This window comes from Vombatus ursinus, unplaced genomic scaffold, assembly GCF_900497805.2.
Source record: "Vombatus ursinus unplaced genomic scaffold, bare-nosed wombat genome assembly UNPS02014832.1, whole genome shotgun sequence".
NCBI lineage: Eukaryota > Metazoa > Chordata > Mammalia > Diprotodontia > Vombatidae > Vombatus > Vombatus ursinus.
Window position 1 is genome coordinate 66,679,727 of NW_020954610.1, and position 13,304 is coordinate 66,693,030.

At 38.3% G+C, this 13,304-nt stretch overlaps 1 protein-coding gene across 2 annotated transcripts in view; it reads left to right on the top strand.

Moving 5' to 3' along the window:
- LOC114025812 (ubiquilin-1) overlaps nucleotides 1–13,304 on the top strand; it is a 48,117-nt gene that overhangs the window by 19,279 nt on the left and 15,534 nt on the right. For both annotated transcript variants that reach the window (XM_027839343.1, XM_027839344.1), the window contains exon 2: nucleotides 4,984–5,135. In XM_027839343.1, coding sequence (XP_027695144.1) covers nucleotides 4,984–5,135 — 152 coding nt within the window. The remainder of the gene's footprint in view (nucleotides 1–4,983; nucleotides 5,136–13,304) is intronic.

Below are 13,304 nucleotides of genomic sequence, written 5' to 3' on the forward strand. Positions count from 1 at the left end.
TACATAAGGATAACATAAGTGGTATATACATTATTTATGTTTAAATAACTGTTTATAAATGGCAGCTTGTCCAAGAGTAGTTTAAACATTTTCTTGGTAACTTTGTATATTTTTCCATAATATTACTTATTTCTTCCCCAGGCAAGGCTAAACTAGCCCTAATGCATAGCATCATAGGACTTAGAGATGGAAAGCACTTCACAGATCCTCTGTTAAAGACCTTATTTTTACAAATGAAAGAAACTGGGGCCTAGAGAGAGAAAATTAAGTTCCCCTGGATAGTCATTTATAGAACTGGCATTCAGACTTAAGTTCCTTTTTTTCAAATTCTTTGTTCTTTCTGCTATATTACACTGAGGAATCCAGTGTCTAATCTAGTCATTTTGCCCCCTTGTGTGATCCTGCTCAAAGGAAAACGTCCCAGGCAGTTAATTCAAATATATTAACTGACAGTCTTTCTTAGGGGAATATGTAGGTTTTTAAAATTAATTGTGAGCAGGACACCTGCCTTCCTATTAAAAACCCGTGGTTCTTTTAAAAATATTTAACTGGAATGGGTTAACTAACAGTGTGCACACCCTCTCCTCTGCCAGTCACCAGGTGTTTATTGAGTACCAACTACAGAGCTCCACAAATCCCAAGTGGCAGGTCACTATGGCACCCTGTAGCATAGCTAGAAAATAAAGGAGTACATTTCATTTTTCTCCTTTTATACTATAGATGCTAAGGGAGAAAGAGTATAGAGAGGAGAGACTAGGTCAAGCAAACACCTACCTTAAGTGATCAGAAAGAGAATTAGGAGAGAGTAGTTAGGGACATGGGAGAGAGCCACGCCAAAGATGATGTGTCTGAAAACAGGAGAATTTCCAGAAAGGGGATGTTCCTGTCAGGTGCTAAAGGCCACTGGGATTTGTTGATGAAGAAAGTTATTGGTGACCTTTTGCGAGAGCCATTTTCCTCTTGTGATGGGGACAGAAGCCATAATTGCAAAGTTTTTAAAAGTGAAATGGAAGTAGGGCATGACAATTGAAAGTAGAGACGGGACACTTTATGGGAGCAAGTTCTTGGAATAGATAAGGTATTCACTTAAATTGAACACTGTATAAAAAACCATCTGCAGATAAATTAGTCTTAATATAGGCTCTGCTAGGTGAGGTTATAGCTGCACCTCCCCTTTGTGGGTTGTCCTGCCCACAAATGAAAGCTCATAGAGGGGCAAGGACTCACTTCCTTGTTTTTGTATCATTTGCTAACTTGGAAGTACCTCCTCATAGGAGATAAAAGAAAGTTATAGATACATAAAGCATTTGATAAATGCTTACTATATGCTGCCTTCCTTACGTTCTAATAGAATATGCATTCTTTTTTTAGTTTTATAGTTACTTTTTAAAATTTATTTTTAGTTTTTAACATTCACTTCCACAAGATTTTGAGTTCCATATTTTTTCCACATCTCATTCCTCCCCGCCCGCCAAGATGGCAGGCATAGAATATGCATTCTAATAGAAGACTACACCATGAAGGGTAGTTGGAAAGAAAACATATGGAGATGACCAGGAAGTGGAAGGGAAGCCTGGCTCCTGAAATATAAGGTTAAAGGTCACCAACAGCCTGTGTACCCCAGGAGTGAGTTGGGGTGAGGAAGATGAGGATGGTGAACGTATATATTCAGTGATTTAGGAATGGTTGCTGAGGATTCACGTCATTTAACCTTAATCATCTCATTGAAGTGTTGAGCACTATTGGGCATGTAGTCAGGAGCTTCAGTAATGGAAAAGGTTTAGAACAGTGCAATGGAATGAGAGAAAGTCCATAAATAGAGTAGAAGCAACAGTGAAAGATCAGGTGAGCTTAGACATCACAAGTTGATGAATTGATTAGTTTGATTTTTCATGACTTGCTCTTTCCTGTTTAATTTATCAACTTAGTAGCTGGATTGGAAAATGAAGATTGGAGTAACCCAGGTTTGAGGGTTAGCAAGTGGGAGAATTAAAGTCAAAAGGTTGGAGGTTTTGTGGGGTAGTGTTAAAAGTAGCAGACTCTAGTGTTACCTGGGTGTGGAAATGAGTGAAACCAGAGTTAGCATGGGGAGAATAAGGAAGGGTTAAGGAACTGGAGGCTATAGCAAGGGTAAAGAAAGTAAGAAAGAACAGAACATGGTTGTTAAATGTTTGTGGTGAAGAGAGAGAAATTTCACTGGTTAAGATCTTCAAGGTGGTGTCCATGGGATGACCAAGGCTGGTGTGTAGTTATAATAGAATGGAGAAAGAAATTGTTGAAGCTGAGACATTATGTGGTCATCCTGAATATACCATGGGAAGTTTTGTGTAGAAGATTGAGACAAATATTAAAATAATTGAAAAACCTGGATGATAACAAAGATTAACAGAATAACAAAGCTAGATGGATAATGCAGCAAAGATAGAAAAGGCAAGTAGAAATTGAGCAGAACTGGAAATTCAAGAACTGCCTAGGATTTAATTTCTTCCTGAGACGTCATAAAAAAAAATAACTGAAGGCAGTTAATATTTACCTGAGAGCAGGGGTAGAAGTGAAATATTCTTAAGGGAAGCTTATTTATTGCAGTAGGTTCTTAACCCAAGGCCCCTGAATTGATTCTTAAAATATTTTGGTACTATATTTCAGTATAATTACTTTCCTTTGTAATCTTGTAATTTTATGAATTTGAAACATTCTGGGTCATAGGTTGGGGAACCCCTTTAAAAAAAGGATTTGTTGTTTAAGACTTGGACTCAGTCAAAAGTCTGCACCCAGGGATCTAGAAGGCCACAGGTTTCCCACCCCTGTCAGAGTCTATAGGCTTCAGTGACAAGCCAACCAACACCTTATTATTTTGTTGGGTACTAGGACCCTGGTCTTTAGCTCAGCCAGGTGTTGGCAAACTTTTTTGTTAAGGCTGAGCTAAAAAAGATCTCTAAAATAAGCCATTTCTTGTATTTAAAAATGTAAGTCATTCTTAGTTGGGGGTGGGAGGTAAAACAAAACAAAACTGGAGATTGACTGAATCTGACCCTTAGGCTGTAGTTTACCAGCCCCTGGGCAAGACATTAACATTCTTGGGAACCAATAAAGAGAGGAATTAACTGCTATACTGTTAACTTTGAGACTGGTCTGGAAAAGATAGAGGGGGGGGGCGGTTTAGGACGGCCAGAGGAATGTTTTTGTGATTTTAACCTATTTCATTATGGTTATGTTCCTTTGAGAGACAAGTGGTAACTGTACAAAATATATACGATCCTCCGTACTTGAAGGGTGAAAGGGTTGAAGAGTGCTCTTTATTCTAGTTTAGAGGTTCCCAAACTTATTTGGCCTACTGCTCCCTTTAAGAAAAAAATTACGCAGTGCTCCCTGGAAATCTACTTTCTTTAGCCCTTTAACAGTTTTATTATTTTTCATCATTTCAAAACTATAAAAAATTTTAAAAACTCATTTCAAATTTAATAATTTATTGTAAATTTGTAGTTTTTTTTTCGTGCATTGAAATTTTGATGATGCAGTATTGCGTCATGTCACCATAGTATCGTATTGTAAACAGGTCATTATAGGCACATATTTCTGCCGATGCATACTGGACTTTCTGACAGCGGGCAACACTACATGCTTGTCTGCCAATGCTTGTTTGTTAAGACCTGCCCGTGGACTTTACCATTGACCAGTTATAACTTGTGTTTTGTGTATTTATTTGAAAAATAATGTAATTATTATGACTTTAAGTCCGTTACACAACAGATGAAACGTGTAAATTTTTCAAAATTTTCTTAACTATTTTTCCTTATGCTTCCATGGCCCCCTTATTTTTACTCAATGCCCCCCATTGCACCTGAGGCTATTATGCCCCCCCGGATTGTTCCAGCACCCCCAGGGAGTGGTTTCCCCAACTTTGGGAACCTATATATCTAGCTTAATAAGGAAAATGAAGTCTTCCCTGGAAGAATAGGAAAATGCTTTAAAATGAAGACAGAAAAAAAAAGATCTGAAGAAGCAAAGAGGAATCAAAACCTGTATTAGGAGGTTGAGGTGTAAAAGACTATAATGTAGAGAAGGGGAAGGAGGACCATTGAACCTGTAGGTCTATGGGATACATTGTCTGATCCTCTTATTTTACTTATGAACACTGAGTCACAGAGAGATTCAAAGAATTTTCTGAAGTTTAATTCAAATGTAGTGTTCCTTCTGTGCCAGTTTGGGGTAGTGGAGTGTATGAGATCAGGAGCCATGTTCAAATTCTGCCTCAGAACTTTGCTAACTATATAATTCAGGTCAAGTCACTTAACTTCGGGGCAGCTACGTGGCACAGTGGATAGAGCTCTGGCCTTGGAGTCAGGAGTACCTGAGTTCAAATGTGACCTCAGACAATTGACACTAGCTATGTGACCCTGGGCAAGTCGCTTAACTTATCTGAGCCTCCATTTTATTTTTAAAATGGGGATAGCAGTAACAAACACAGGGTTGTTGTGAATATCAAATGAGGTAATGCTTGTAAAGTGTTTTACAAACTTTAAAATCTTATAGAAATGTTAGCTTTGACTAATATAGTACTTCAGGGAGAAGTTAAGTAGTATGGTACATGAAGATATTTCTAGGAGGAAATATAGTAAAAGTTAAGGGGAGCCAGTGTGGGCCAAGGCTTCAGAGAGTATATGAACAAAGATAAATCAGAGAAGCAGAAACATTGTAGTGGCAGTGCAATATATACCACTGACCCAGTAATTCAAAATGGCTAAGTTCTAGAAGCAGTCCTTAAATTTGGCAAAAAAAAGAATATAAAGGAGTGGTGGAAAATTACAGTATTTGGATATTTCTGTACTGTTTTTGGCAATTAAATTAGAGCTTTTTTTTGTTTTGTTTGTTTGCTTTTTTTACTTGTTGGCAATTCATTCTTTAAAAAGGTAGAGAGGGAGGGCAACAACACTAATTGCTCTTCTGGACTTGCATATTAATTTTGCTCTTTATTTTATTTAGTTTAAGGAAAAAATCTCCAAACGATTCAAGTCCCATCCTGATCAACTTGTGTTAATATTCGCTGGAAAAATTTTAAAAGATCAAGATACTTTGAGCCAGCATGGAATACATGATGGACTTACTGTTCACCTTGTCATAAAAACACAAAACAGGTAAGCTTTGAATAAACAATGTAGGCATATTTTTCTTTCAGTATCTCCCTATTCCTGATAATATAATATTTCCCTGAAATAAGGGACTATTTATAAACTTTCTGAGAAGTTCAGTTCCTCTTTTACCATTGTTGACTGTAATTAACGTGTTATTAGACCAGAGTTGTTTGAAATTATATTTACTAGTGCTTAACTGGTGATTAAAGGGTTAATAACTTAGTTTTTAAAACTCCCATTGCTTTGCCACACTGATTTTTAATATGGTAATACTGAAACTCATTAATGTCTTATATGTTCAAACTTTGACTGAATTATAGAACTAATGGTGTTTTAAACAAACTGAAACAGTAAATTGAGACGGGAATCCTGTCATTTGAAATCAGGCAGTGGTAAAAATATAAATGGAACTAACCAATCTTCTTGAAGGCTGTGATGGTATAAATTTTGCAATTTCCAACATTGTTTTCTGCTATCCATAAGAAAATAGCTATATTTCAAAGTCACTAAATAAACTAATAAATGCTGGTCTTTAAGAGAATTTTGCTTAATTCTTCTGAATGTTAGCAACCAGGATGAACGTACTTATTTGAGTCAAAAATATTAGTTTATTGGGGTAGGGCAGTAATTGATCTGATTATTAGTGTTGATTTATTTAGAATTCTTTTTCAAGGCAGTCTCTGATGAGGATAGCTGCTGTTCTTTGGAACTCTGAGGTTGTGTTAACTTTAATTCTCAACAGTATAGGTAACATAAACCTTAATGTCAGATAGATTTACTTTTTTGTTTTGTTTTGGTGAGGCAATTGGGGTTAAGTGACTTGCCTACGATGACACAGCTAGTAAGTGGTAAAGTGTCTGGTCTGAGACCCGGATTTCAACTCAAGTTCTCCTGACTCCAGGGCCAGTGCTCTATCTGCTGTGCCACCTAGCTGTCCCACCTAGCTGTCCCTAGACTTATTTTCAGTAGATTGCATTAGCAAGTGATTTTCCCACCTAAATTGATAACTGATTTATTTCAGTACTATTCTCTCCATCTTCACTAGTACCTTTACTCCTTTGTCCTTTTACCATTCATTCCTTGGCAAACCCCAACCCTGGATTATTCCTGTCATTTACCTCCTTGGTTCTCACTCATATACTGCCCAAGAGAGGTGGAGAATTGAACCATGTTTAGCCCACTACAAATTTGTAACCCATCCTTAACAGTAGCAAGACAGTCCTTCTTAAATCTGTGATATCAAATAGGATAAAATTTAAAAGTGCTTAACACAGTGATTAGCACATATTTAGGCACTTAATAAATGTTTCTGTTTTTTTTATCTCCCCACTTCCCTACCCCACCCCCAAGCAGTGGCTGTTCAGTCCCTTACTAAGTCTTCTACATGAACACCCACTGCTGAGGATTGCATCTCATACTGTAGCAAAAAAATAAAGTCCATTTTTATGAGCTCTTTTTTTTTTAAGGTGTTTTTTTGGTGAGGCAGTTGGGGTTAAGTGACTTGCCCAGGGTCACATAGTAAGTGTCAAGTGTCTAGTCTGAGGTCAGATTTGAACTCAGGTCCTCCTGATCCAGGTCTGGTGCTCTATCTGCCTGGTGCCACCTAGCTGCCCTTTACGAGCTCACTCTTCTCCTTTTCTTGTCATTTCACAACCCCAAACTTCATTCCTTGCTATTTACTTTCACTCTGATGAAGAGCTGACTTTTTCCTTGACAAGGCCAACCCCTCTACATGTATCTTTGATCCTGTCCTTTACTATCTTCTCCAGTAGATTGACCCAACATTATCTCTGTTCTCACTTTTCAGTCTCTTCTATCCATTGGTTCTTTCCCCTGCTGGCACAAACATCTCCCATGTTCTTTTAAAACAATTAAAAAAAAAATCTTCTAGATTTTACCATAGCCATTAGCTGTCGTCTTGTATCTTTCCTTGTCATTTTAGCTAAATTCCTTTATATACTCAATGCTTCTACTTCTCCCCACACCCCTTATTTTCCTACCCTCTCCATTCTGGCTTCTAATCTCCTCTCATAATTCAAGTGAAAATGCTCTTTCAAAAGTTGTCAGTGATCTCTTAATTGCCCATTCTAATGGCATTTTCTCAGTCCTCATCCTTGAATTCTCTGCAGTATTTGACACTATTGATCATCTTTTAGTCCTGGATGCATATTTTCTCCTGGGTTTTCATGTAGCTCTTCTTTTCTTGGTTCTTCTCCTGCCTTTCTGACAGCTTCTTGTTAGTTTTCTTTGCTGGATCTTGATCCATGTCATACCCACTAACCTGGTGTCCTTCAGGTATCTCTCCTAAACATTCTGTTATTTACTTGATGGTTGTATCAACTCCCATGGATTCATTTATCTTTATATGTTTTCTAGCTCTATAATTTCTAGATCTTTGTCTCGGTAGCTATAGTCTCCTGAGTTCTAACACTGTGTCCCTGACTATTAAATATTTTGAAGAGATTGTCTAGTTGATAACTCACACTCACCATTGTCCAAACCTACTTCTTTATTTTCTCTCCCAAACCCACCTCTCTTCCAAATTTTCATATTACTATTGAGTGAACCACCATCTTTCTCGTCATCTAATTTTGCTTCTTTGCTATTACCCTCAACTCCTTAGTGTCGCCCCATATGTCTAATTGGTATCCAAATCATTTCATTTCTTTCTCTGTAGCTGTTCTTTTTCTTCCCCCCTTTTTGGTGAGACAGTCGGGGTTAAGTGACTTGCTCAGGGTCACACAGCTAGTGAGTGTCATGTGTATGAGGTCAGATTTGAACTCAGGTCCTTCTGACTCCAAGGCCAGAACTCTATCCACTGTACCACCTAGCTGCCCCTATAACTTCTTTTAAATATGACCCCTTGTGTTCTTCACGTAGTTTAGACAAGCCCTCATCTTCTCTTGCTTACATTGTTTCATTAGCCTTTGAATTGAATCTCCCTATCTTAAGTTTCTCCTCACTTGCTACCAAAGTGTTTTTTTTTTTTTTTTTTTAACATAGATCTGATTATTCAACCCACCCCAGGAAACTCCTGTGGGCTCCCTATAACCTGTCAGATCAAATATAGATCCCTTTCTTTGGTGTTTAAAGCTCTTCATAGCTTGCCCCCCTCCTGTCTTTCCAGTCTTCTTATACTTTATTCCCTCTTTGTACTCTTACATTCCAGATATACTGACTTGCTTGGTGTTTCTCTCATGTGATGCTTCACTTTTTGTCCCTTTACCTTTCTATCACCTTTCAAGATTAAGCTAATTCTCTGCCTTCTTGGTCTCCCTGACTGCTAGTGCCTTCTTCTATGAAGTTTCCTTACATCTACTTTGTATGTGTCTTGTTTATATACATAATATGTATACATATATTATATACATAATGGTCCCCATTAGAACGTTGGCTCCTTGCATATAAAGACTGTTTTTGCATTTTCTTTGTATTATCAGCACTTACCACAGTACCTGGCATGTACTAAGTGCTTAATGTTTGTTGGTTGCTGGCTGATTTTTGGTGAGACATAGCTCACTGAATATTTGAAGGTTGTCATAGATAAATGAGAAAGCGAGATGCCAACAAGTACCCCAATAAGTTGTGGTTAGGTTGAGTTGGAGGTTCCATTTATCACTCTTCCTGGGTCACTGACCTAGAAGTAATATAGAAGGGATAAGTATGAAGAGATTTAAGTTTTCGCTATACAGTCAGTTCCTGCTGGTCCACATTAATGGATGGATGTCCATGATTTGTTTGTGTAAACATGGAGTTGTCTTAGGAAAATATAAGTGTTTTCCCTTGCCCCTCCTGCTGTTCTGCCCCTCCTCTAAGAGAAAAGAAAAAAAAGCTAAATTATAAATCTGTTCTTATTGAGGTGGTAAATACCTTTAACAGAAGCATTGTGAATAGAGTTGGCCTGTAAAGAAGACCTGTCTCTGAGAAATGACTGGAGAGTTTTCCTCAGAGCCAGGAAGATCTGCCTCTGAAAAGCTATGTAGCCCCAGGCAAGTCACTTCATTTTCAAGTGTCCCAGATAACTTTTTAGAATTATAATTTGCAAAAACAGTTACCAGCCTACATTGGTAGAGGGAGTTTCATATCCCACTGGTGTGCAGGAAAATGTTAGCAAGTAGTTCTTTACGGGAGGGGGTAGTTTGCCCATGACATACTTGTAATATTAATCTGCATTATTAACATTTTCTCCATGACTTTTTTTTTTTTGGCTAGGCAGTGGGGTTAAGTGACTTCCCCGGGGGTCACACAATTAGTGTCAAGTGTCTGAGGCTGGATTTGAACTCAGGTCCTCCTGACTCCAGGGCTGGTACTCTATCCACTGCACCACTTAGCTGCCCCTCAGTTACATTTTTAAGTCTAGAGTCACTTGACCAGGCCTGCACAACCTGCAGCCCTCAGGCCATATGAGGCTGGTGGGCCACAGGTTGTACAGGCCTGCTCTAGACAATCAACAGAATAGTAAATCAAGCCTCGATTTGTAGCATTTGCTAATTTCTGAGGTATAAATGCTCACACTGAAAAATTTAACAATTGGCTTTTGTGAGCTGGTACAAGCCAACTCCAGCACTCCACTGCCTATGCCAGGATAATCACAGATCCAATCCAAAAAAGGTACCTTAACATTTGATACTCTAACAGGAATATTTTATTTTAAGAAGAATGTGAGATCAGTAGTTAGTTCAATGGAATGAATCTAGTGGTGGACACTTAGGTCCTGGCTTTTCCTGGCCTATTCCTTAAGTAATACCACATGTGCTCCCATCCCTTTATAAATATTTAATAATATTTGGTGCATAATCCACTGAAGTGATTCATAGCAAAGGACTCACTAGAGAACAAATGGAATCCCTTATCCCCTAAACTAGGTAGGATGACTAAACCTATTTGGTGATGATCAGGCATTGACTAAACTTAAGTGGTTTTTCAAAAACTTGAGAGTAGTAGAATAAATGATCCTAAAATACAATGCTGAGTTTTTCCTTTAGGTTCATGAAAAATATGAATGATGACTTAATAAGGACCTTGAGCAACTAACCCTAACTCTAACTTCAAGGTTAATGCTAAAGTGCTCTAAATTTATTTGAAGGAGACTTCATTAAATTCTAAAAGCCAACATTTAAACATACATCTGTTAATTTGCTACTTGAAGTGGGGAATTTCTGTGAAGTCAGTATCAAATAATCATAGGCTAACAAAACTCCAGGAAGGAAATGACTTATTTCCATAGTAGGTTTTTGAGACTTTTTTCAAAATTATAATAAATGATGAATTTTGCTTTTAAAAGTGATCAGAGTGGGGCAGCTAGGTGGTACAGTGGATAGAACATTACCACTGGAGTCAGGAGGATCTGAGTTCAAATCCGACCTCAGACTAGACACTTGACACTTACTATGTGACCCTGGGCAAGTCACTTAAACCCCGATTGCCTCACACGCACAAAAAAGGAGTGATCGGGGGTCAAGATGGCAGAGTAGGTCAGGACATTACTTGAGCTTTCCCAAATTCCCCTCTAAACAACTTTATAAAATAATGCTTCAAATCAAATTCTGGAGCAGCAGAACCAACAAAAGGTCTGGGTGAAAAGGAGGTCATCAGGAAAGATCTGCTCACTGGGGTAGTGGTAGCCTAGAGCACAATGCAGCGCAGGCCTCCCTCTGGCAGGCCAGCAGTGGACATTAGGAACAGTGGCAGCTTTGGGAGCTCTCAGTCCACAGACAACTGGTCAGAAGGAGATTACAGGGGACCCTTTGCCAGCACAGGGTTTAGGACCCTGTTGTATTGCCCACACAAAGTTTCGGGTCACAGTCCCAGGGTGTAGAGAAGCATTAGCCCACTAATGCTTGTGGCTGCATAGGAGTGGTGACCCTAGTCTCAGGTCTAAGGCAGAAAAGAGCACTGACACAACCTCAGGAGAGCAAGAGCCCATGTCACAATTTCAGGGTCATAAGCAGAGAAAAGACTTGATGCCACAGGGGAGCCCTGTGGTCACAGTTATAGGGCAGAGAAGAGTTCCTATGATCACTCGCAGACCAGACCACAGGCCAGAAGAGCAGTGGTACCGAACTTCTCTTTAGATTGTACCACCTTGGAAGAACAAAAAACTTTTGCATACCACCAGAATTAGCTCTGAAAATAGCAGCATGAATCTAAAGCTCGGGACAGTGTCCCCGCCACCCCAGGACCACAGCCCAGCTTTAACAAAGTTTTGTTAAGAAGTAGGCTGAGCAAACAACAACAAAAAAAGAACCTGACCGTAGAAAGTTATTGTGGTGACAGGGAAGATCAAGACATAAACTCATAGAAGACACAAAGTAAAAATGGCTACGTTAACTTTAAAGAAAAATGTGAATTGGTCACAGGCCCAAAAAAGGATTAATGGAAGAGCTCAAAAAGGATTTTAAAAACAAATGAGAGGTAGAAGAAAAACTAGGGAAAGGAATAAGAATAATGAAAGAAAATTATGAAAAGAGATTCAATAAAAGAGGCACAAAAAAAAAAACCTGAGGAAAATAACATTTTAAACAGAATTGGCCAAAATGGTAAAAGAGGCACAGAAATCCACTGGAAGAGATCTCCTTAAAAAGTAGAATTGGTGAAATTGAAAAAGAGGTACAAAAGTGTGCTGAAAAAAATAATTTTTTAAAAATTAGAACCAGGCAAGTAGAAGCTATTAATTCCACAAGACATCAAGCAAGAAACAATAAAATCAAATAAAAAGAATGAAAAAGAAAATAGAAGAAACTCAGATATCTCATTGGAAAAACAACTGACCTGGAAAGTAGATCAAGGAGAGATAACTTAAGAATTATTGGATTACCCTGAAAGCCATGATCAAAAAAAGAGCATTGACATCAGATTTCAAGAAATTATCAAGGAAAACTGCCCTGATATCCTCGAACCAGAGGGTAAAATAGAAATGGAAAGAATCCACTGATAACCTGAAAGAGATCTCAAAATGAAAATTTCCAGTAATATTACAGCCAAATTCCAAAGCTCCCAGGTCAAAGAGAAAATATTGCAAGAAGCCAGAAAGAAACTATTCAGATATCATGGAGCCACACTTAATATCACATAAGATTTAGCAGCTTCTACGTTAAGGGATTCGAGAACTTGTAATTTGATGTTCTGAAGGTCAAGGGAACTAGGATTACAACTAGAATCACCTACCTAGCAAAACTGAGTATAATCCTTCACGAGGAAAAAATGGATATTTTGAATGGACATAATGAAAAAGGGCGTTCAAGCATTCCTGATGAAAAGACCAGAACTGAATAGAGAAATTTGACTTTCAAATACAAGACTCAAGAGAACATAACAAGGGAAATATGAAAGAGAAATTATAACGGATTTAATAAGATTGAATTGTTTATTTTTCTACTACATGGGAAGATACTTCTAATTTCTGAGAAGGTTATCATTATTAGGACAGTTAAAAGGAATATATACATAGACAGAGGGCATAGGTGTCAATTGACTGTAGTGGGATGACTTCAGAAAAATGAAGGAGTGAGAAGGGGATGGATACATTGGGGGAAGGGGGACAGGAGAGGTAAAATGGGGTAAATTATCTCACATAGAAAAGGCTTAAAAAGAGGAGCTTTTACAATTGGGATGATGGAGTGGTGGTGGCCCATGCTTGAACCTTAACTCTCATCAGAATTGACTCAAAGAAGGAGTAACATACACAGACAGATGGGCATGGAAATCTATCTTGCTGTACAGGGAAGTAGGAGAGAAGGGGAATAAGGGGGGGTGGGGAGGGCAGATTGGGGGAGGTATTCAGAAGCAAAACAGAATTTTTTAGGAGGGATAAGGTGAAAGGAGAGAGGGAAAAGGATAAATGAGGGAAAGATAGGATGGAGGGGAATAAACAGTAATCATAACTGTGAATGGAATGAACTTGCCCATAAAATGGAAGCAGATAACAGAATGGATTAAAAACCAGAATCCAATTGTTTCATTTATTTATTCATATTTTATATCAGGCAATTGGGGTTAAGTGACTTGCCCAGAGTCACACGGCTAGTGAGTATTATGTGACTGAGGCTGGATTTGAACTCAGGTCTTCCTGACTTCAGGGCCAGTGCTCTATCCACTGCACCACCTAGCTGCCCCAATAATTTGTTGTTTAGAAGAAATGCAGTTGAAGCAGAGAGAGATACACACAATAAA